The 7,500-nt window shown below is 36.2% G+C and overlaps 1 protein-coding gene across 6 annotated transcripts in view; it reads right to left on the minus strand.

Annotated features, from left to right (window-relative positions):
• Positions 1–7,500, minus strand: part of LOC119596129 — a 31,916-nt gene that overhangs the window by 10,566 nt on the left and 13,850 nt on the right. For 5 of the 6 annotated variants that reach the window (XM_037945281.1, XM_037945280.1, XM_037945279.1 and 2 more), the window contains exons 13-17: positions 5,480–5,665; positions 4,539–4,559; positions 1,759–1,856; positions 604–954; positions 196–394 (exon numbers count right to left, since the gene is read on the minus strand). In XM_037945281.1, the coding sequence (XP_037801209.1) occupies positions 196–394; positions 604–954; positions 1,759–1,856; positions 4,539–4,559; positions 5,480–5,665 (855 nt within the window). The remainder of the gene's footprint in view (positions 1–195; positions 395–603; positions 955–1,758; positions 1,857–4,538; positions 4,560–5,479; positions 5,666–7,500) is intronic. The other variant, XM_037945278.1, reaches the window with a different exon arrangement.

Below are 7,500 nucleotides of genomic sequence, written 5' to 3' on the forward strand. Positions count from 1 at the left end.
GTAGAAAAGCGTCCATAAAAGGTGTAACTAACTGTATATCTTTTGCTCACTTGATCTATACTTCAAAAAATATCATTTCTGTCTGACAAACTAGAAGAGCCTTGCTTGCGAAATACTTAACTTTGATTGCTGATAACAAAAACATCATAACATCAAAACAAAACACCCATCAATATTTTCCATCCACCAACTCACCTGACTTCCTCTTCTTACTAGTTTTGGGATCGACTTTTGACTTGGACTTCTTCTTCTTCTGTGTCTGTTCTACACCCTCATTGGGGTCATAGTCTGGGTCCTGGGTCTTGACAAGGCCTCTGAGTGAAGAGTCATCCTCTAAGTCATCTATGTAGTCATCCAGGTCCTCCTTCACCTCCAATTCATCCTCAGATTTTATCTAGACAGAAAGATGGGGTTTACATTTAAGAAATTAAACTGTTTGGTTTTTAATCATATGAGTTTATCACTAACGAATGTCCTTCCTCAGTGCTGTACTTTAGATACAGGTATCATATTGTTATCTAATAATATACAGAGTACATATTCCTAGTAAAAGTGAAATCTTAATATACATCTGGAAATGGATCCAGCAAAAACAGTCATTACCGGAAATCCTTCTAAGCTGGGCTCTTGCTTAAGCAGCTCCTTCTTTTTGGGCTCCTTGGGGTGCTTAGGTGTTGAGGCCAGGGAGGACGCTCCACCCAGTGTGGCCGCTGCCTTCTTCTCTGTGCTCTTGAGCTTGGTGTCTCCAGGGCTCCCTGATGCACCTGCCCGTGACGATTTCTTGGACAAAGACTCGCCTTTCAGCACCTTTTCAACAGGTGAGGAGGAGTGTGTGGGAGAGGCAGTAAGGTCAAGGTGGTCCCCTACAGTGCGGGCATAGGCCAGGTCAGCCACGTTCGGTGCCCAGCTGCTGTTCTTCTTCAAGATCTCTGGGTGGTAGTGCTTGATGTGCATCTGTTGGAGGTATTAGTAGGTAAAGGGGAAAAGGTTTAGGAACACTCAGTTGCTGCTCAAATTTAGTATTGAGAAGTTTGCCATGTGAAACTTTTAACCACTTGCCACTGGGGAAAATGCATAAAAAATGGAGAAAATGCTGTGCTCATTTTTTATTATTTTGTAAAATGTCTTTGCACATGATGGCTCTGCTAGTGCCACAAAGGAGTCAATTAGTATACCTTACGACTTACCTAATTTCGCCTTTCCTTGAATTGGCGGAAAAAAAAATTTACTAATGCTATGAATATTGATGGTGTTATTTTTATTTTAAACATTATAATCACTATAATGTTATAAACACTAGTAACAGCATAATAAAATAACGAAAAATATTTTCGTAAATCAAGGAAAAGGGTGAACGAGCGAGACAGGCAGTACTCATAATTGCCTCATTGGTGACTTAGTAAGGTGTAGCTATCTATGTGTAAAAACAATTAATAAAGTAAACTTACAGTGGGCATGGCATGTACATACATGCCATGCCTGTCGGCAATGGGTTAAAGCTTTGGGAAAGGCAATGTAAAGGTAATAGTTACTCATAATGTTCTGTGAGCTACTAGGGCAAAAGAATAGAAGCAATAACAACAGCATGTTGATATATTACAAAAGAAAAAATAAATTCACATACTCCAACAAACTGGATTAACTTTGCCAATGCCGGGCCATAAGTGAAAGGCCCGGGCGAAGCCAGAACTTCGCAAATCTCAAGCAAGCAAACTTTGCCAACTTTTGAAAACTAAGATTCTGAAATCCGAAGCTTACCTGCAGCAAATTTTCCTTGCGAAAGCTCTTGCCACATCCCGATTTTGGACACTGGTGTTCATTGTGCTCAGTAAGAACCACAAACTCATTTGGTGCCACTGTGAGGGAAAAAAAATTATCTTTTTAATCCAAACTCTTTGGATACACAAAAAAATATATAGATTTTACCACTATGAAGATGGCAAATAATGTGCACAGAGATGCTTACACAAATAACAAAAACAGAAAAATGTAACATAATTTCTGTTAACCAGAACTCCTTTAGAGAAAACATTTTCCCTTTTGTATGACAATTAAGTAGATTTTGTTCATGAAAGGATCTGTCAAGGAAAGTGTCACACAGAGGATTTGCAAAATAACACAAACACATAAAAGACAAGGCTGCTGTTAAGTTTTGGTTATGATAATGAGACTTGATCATTTGTGATGATGATAATGCTGACAAAGATGGCAAAGGATGATGATATGAATACCTCTACACACCAAAAATAATAAGATCTATAAGAAAAAAAATAAATGAATAAATAAAAAAATAAATAATACGTAAATAAAAATAAAAAATTACATATATATTTATACATTTCCCACATTATATCTTTAGAAAGCAACAACTCTCATTCTACCCAAAAGAAACAAGACAAATAAACAAATAAATAAACAAGCAAACAAATAAGTAAATAAATAAAGTGATATTAATGAAAACTGTCAAACAATGAATAAGACAAATAGAATGCTTCGAAAGCATAACCAGATACTTCAGCAAAAGAACAACCAAAAAAATAGTCCTTTTATAATACCATCCACTAAGTACCAGATTCATAAACCTGCTAAAGTTATTAACTAAGTTTATTCATTTATTCACCTTATCATAAATTTTGCATTACTTGTTTTGCATAAAAGCATCATGCAGTGTTTTTTGCTCACATGCTCCAATGATGCTTTCATAGAACTATGCTGAAATCCATGATAAAAAAAATAAATGGAAACGGACTTTGACTCGAGATCATACTGGCAATGCTCTATCAGAAAATCTCTCTCTATAATTGGCAAAGAAGGGAGTAAATCCACCAAATGTATTGGTAAATTATAGGCCAAGCTTTAGGGAGTCCATGGTTATAGTTATTAGCTGTTTTAGTTTTATCATAAATACATGAGCATTGAGTAAGTAAAAAGAGAATAGCAAGAAAGTATACAAAGATTTGCAAACATGTACATATACATATTTATATGTTAAAGAAAGATATGAAAAGAAAAGAAAAGAAAAAGAAAAGAGAGACACACACACACACAGAGAGAGAGAGAGAGAGAGAGAGAGAGAGAGAGAGAGAGAGAGAGAGAGAGAGAGAGAGAGAGAGAGAGAGAGAGAGAGAGAGAGAGAGGAGAGAGAGGAAAAGAGAAGAGAGAGAGAAGAGGGGAGAGAGAAGAGACAGAGAGAGAGAGAAGAGAGAGAGACAGAGAGAGAGAACAGAGAGAGGAGAGAGAGAGAACAGAGAGAGAGAACAGAGGAAGAGGAGAGAAGAAGAGAGAGAGAGGAGAGGAGAGAGAGAGGGGGAGAGAGAGAGAGAGAGAGAGAGAAGAGAGAGAGAGAGAAGAGCAGAGAGAGAAAGAGAGAGACGAGAGAGCAGAGAGAGAGGAGAGAGGGAGGAGGAGAGGAGGAGAGAGAGAAGGAGGAGAGAGAGAGAGGAGGAGAGAGAGGAGGAGAGAGAGAGAGAGAGGGGAGGGAGGAGGCACAAGCACACAATGGCAAGCACGAAGCACAAAGCACAGAGACGAAAAGCACACACAGACAGACACACACAGAGCAAACACAAAACACACACACAAAAACACAAACACACACACAACACACACACACACACACACACACACACACACACACACACACACACACACACACACACACACACACACACACACACACACACACACGAGCGCATAAGTGAACATGCACAAGCACGAGTACATGCACAAGGACACACACAAACACACTCACAAGTACATGCACAAGAACACACAATAAGATTAACAAGTGTTTAGAATTTGCACCATGCCTGAATTAAATCATCTTTTTGCTATTTTATAAATTCAATTATAACACATATGACATAACTCTATATTCATATATTTATTTTCCTCTCCCATAGGAATCCTCTCCTCTACTGGTTGTAACTTTGAACCAACAGAAAGTAAAATAACACTTCACTACAACTACTGTAACACTCTTTACTAAACAACTTCAGTGCATATTGTTGTATGTGTCTGTATATGCCTGTGTGCCTGTGTGCCTGTGTGCCTGTGTGCCTGTGTGTGTGTGTGTGTGTGTGTGTGTGTGTGTGTGTGTGTGTGTGTGTGTGTGTGTGTGTGTGTGTGTGTGTGTGTGTGTGTGTGTGTGTGTGTGTGTGTGTGTGTGTGTGTGTGTGTGTGTGTGTGTGTGTGTGTGTGTGTGTGTGCTTGTGTGCTTGTGTGTGTGTGTGTGAGTATGCTATGTATGTATGTGTATGTACTGATCCTAAGGTACTGTGCAATACCAAAGTGTACATGTGCGCATTTGAGATACAAATGAACAACTCTCCTGTAATACTGCCAAAGAATTATAACCCAGAGCTTTTCTTATCAAGTCTCCTATGTCCAACTCCATATGTGGAATCAGAAGACCATTACACAACAAGAAAGAATTCACCAGCCATTCTTGTAATAGAAACACATATATTTTGTCTATCAAGCAAATGGAAGACAAGGAAAGCTCTGCATAATAAGGAAACATTATAAAGGCTTCTTACCATAACCTGACGCTTTGTCGCCTTGGCAGATATATGAAATGAGAGAATTATTATTTCACAAAATAACACATCACTGAAAAGATTTTATGCATTAAATCCCAAAAATAAAAAATAATAATGACCACAAAGAAAAATACTACAGATTTTCTAATAACCTCCACCCATCAATATTGCTTTTGAAGTCACATACTTCCATCTCGAATACCTGCAATAATACAGTCATCCTTAACACATTACCCATCAAAACACCCTGTGGTAAATCAATTTTGACCGAGACTTTACATTTCCAAATTTCTGCCTACATATGCTAACCCATTTAAAAGTAAAGGCCAAATACTAAAAGACAGATTCTAGTATATATCAACTTTGGTGATTCACCTAGTTAGCATTTTCAATAATAACTCTAATTACAATGACACCTAGTTTGGCATCTAGGTTTGTTTACAAACTGTGCAGTTTGTATTGCAGTCATTTCTAAATCCATCATCACATTGTTGACATACCATTATTCTTCCGACTTCAGAAAATTATTCATATTTTTGTTCCTTTGAACATGTGTACAATCCTCTGATATCTAAGTTCTCAGGATCTTATTATACATAATAAATGATTATGCATTATGAAATAAAATTCAAGGCAACTGCCGTGAATGAGGAGGAGGACTTAGAAGATAAAGAAAATGAAGAAAATCATTCCCTTTTTTTTTTTTTTTTTCTCACCTGGCTATCACCAAAACAACTTCAATAAACAAAATCATAGCATCAGACATCTTTTCTTTCTGGTACAGAAAGACCCTCAGCTATCCCATCACACAAATAGTTACAGTGATACAATACTGTTAACAAAACGACCTCACACAAATGCTCATAAATAAAGAAAATGCACAAGGAAGCCAACATGTACAAGATGACCCACAGGAGAAGGAAGAGGAAGACACTTACGAACAGGCTCCTTCTTCACTGTCTGCTTGGCGCGAGGTGGTGCTGCTGCTGTAGCTTTCGACGAGCCGGCCACCCCTGGCAAAGCTGACGTAGGTGTGGAAGTGACAGTTGGAGGGGTTCCACTCTCTGGCTGAGAGGTCTGGGGACCTGTGGCAACTGTGCTCTGGTCTGCCATTGTATCGAGAGCTGGAAGGCCATTGTGCAGGTGAAACATGAGAATGAATCTTTAAAATTTCTGATGTAAGGAACCTAAGGGATCTTAGTACCAATGTGCCCTACACAATTTATAGATGCTGATTAGTGCATGCCATTGAAATAATACTTAGGAAAAATAGCTCACTCTGTTAGTTTCTTCAAACATATTCATCTATTGACTGCTGATGGAACTTTTAAATGTGTGAAAATTAAATCAAACAAAACTATTTTCCAGGAAAATGTTTTGGAATGCCCCAGTTGCATAATAAAATGTTAAACAAAAGTTTGACTTTCCTTAAAAAGTGAAACAAGATAACTAAATCTTTAGTCCATTTTCACCCCCAGGAATACCTCATTAAAAGTAAATATTATGATGCTCATGGAACACACTTAACCCAACCGCTACGGATTTACATTCTGTCCCCTGTAGTTTTTTATGAATTTTGTTACATGCAGATGGCTCTACATGTGCTTAGCCGGCAAGGAGTCTATCAATAGGCCCTAGTGACCGTTCCTGATTTCCCCATTCCTTGAATTGGCAGGAAAATGTGTTTTTCTTTTTAATACAATTGATACACATTTTTCCGACATATGCTCATGGAACCCACTTAATAACAGATACATGTTTTTTAGACATATTATTTACATATAGTTTATATATTTTCCAGGTGAAAGCAAACAAGTTTTCTTAATAGGGATCTACAGCAACAGAAAGATGCAGCAGTAGAATAGATTACAATAATGTATTCATGATGTTAGACATGCATGTTCTACTTAATCAATGCAATTTGTATTTATAACATACAACACTCATATACTTCTGCACTTCATGATATAATAAATACAATATGACCCTGTTATAATGCAAACACCGAGGTCCATAGCACGTCATCATCCCAAAAATTGGTTGTTGCATGGTTGGGCTTCAGATAATCAGCATTCAAACTGATGCAATACTGACATAACTCAAAAAAAGTAGCACTATTTGGTCCCTTCTTTGAATACTCCAAACCAATTACCTTTGAATCAGAGAATTCAATGGATAAACCATTATCACTGCAGTGAAAAAGGAAGACAAATTAATCAGTTTGTCTCCAAATTCCAGAAAAAAAACAAAAAAATATAATGACTCACCACATGCTCTCAAACTAACTGTAAAAGGAGGGTACTAAAAACTGTAGTATTACATTATATCATGACGGCGTTGAAGTGCAACATGAAACACCCATGAAAGAGTGTGCTTTCACTACCATCCCTACAGTGCTATGAGTAACACACCATGCATGTCAATATAAGCAAATGAAATACATGTGCATTACAACTGAGAAACATAAAACAATAAAATGAATATATTAGCTTGACTGAATTGATTTTTGTGGTATCAAAAGTAATAAGCAAATCATTAGATAAATTATATCTTATCATATATATATATATATATATATATATATATATATATATATATATTATATATATATATGTATATATGTATATATGTATATATGTATATATGTATATATGTATATATGTATATGTATATATGTATATATGTATATATGTATATATGTATATATGTATATATGTATATATATATATATATATATATATATATATATATATATATATATATATGGAAGGAAGAAACAAAGGAATGAAAAAGATAATAAGGAAGACAGAAAGGAAATGAATGGTAGAAAGAATAAAGAGAGAGAAAAAAAGGAAATGGAAAGAAAAAGGAAATAAAAAGAAAAAAGAAGAAAGTGAAGAAAGAAGAAAGAAAAAGTAAAAAAGGGAAAAAAAATCACCTCTAACAGTGAAATAATCCA

Source organism: Penaeus monodon, chromosome 37 (genome assembly GCF_015228065.2).
Source record: "Penaeus monodon isolate SGIC_2016 chromosome 37, NSTDA_Pmon_1, whole genome shotgun sequence".
In the NCBI taxonomy this organism is placed as follows: domain Eukaryota; kingdom Metazoa; phylum Arthropoda; class Malacostraca; order Decapoda; family Penaeidae; genus Penaeus; species Penaeus monodon.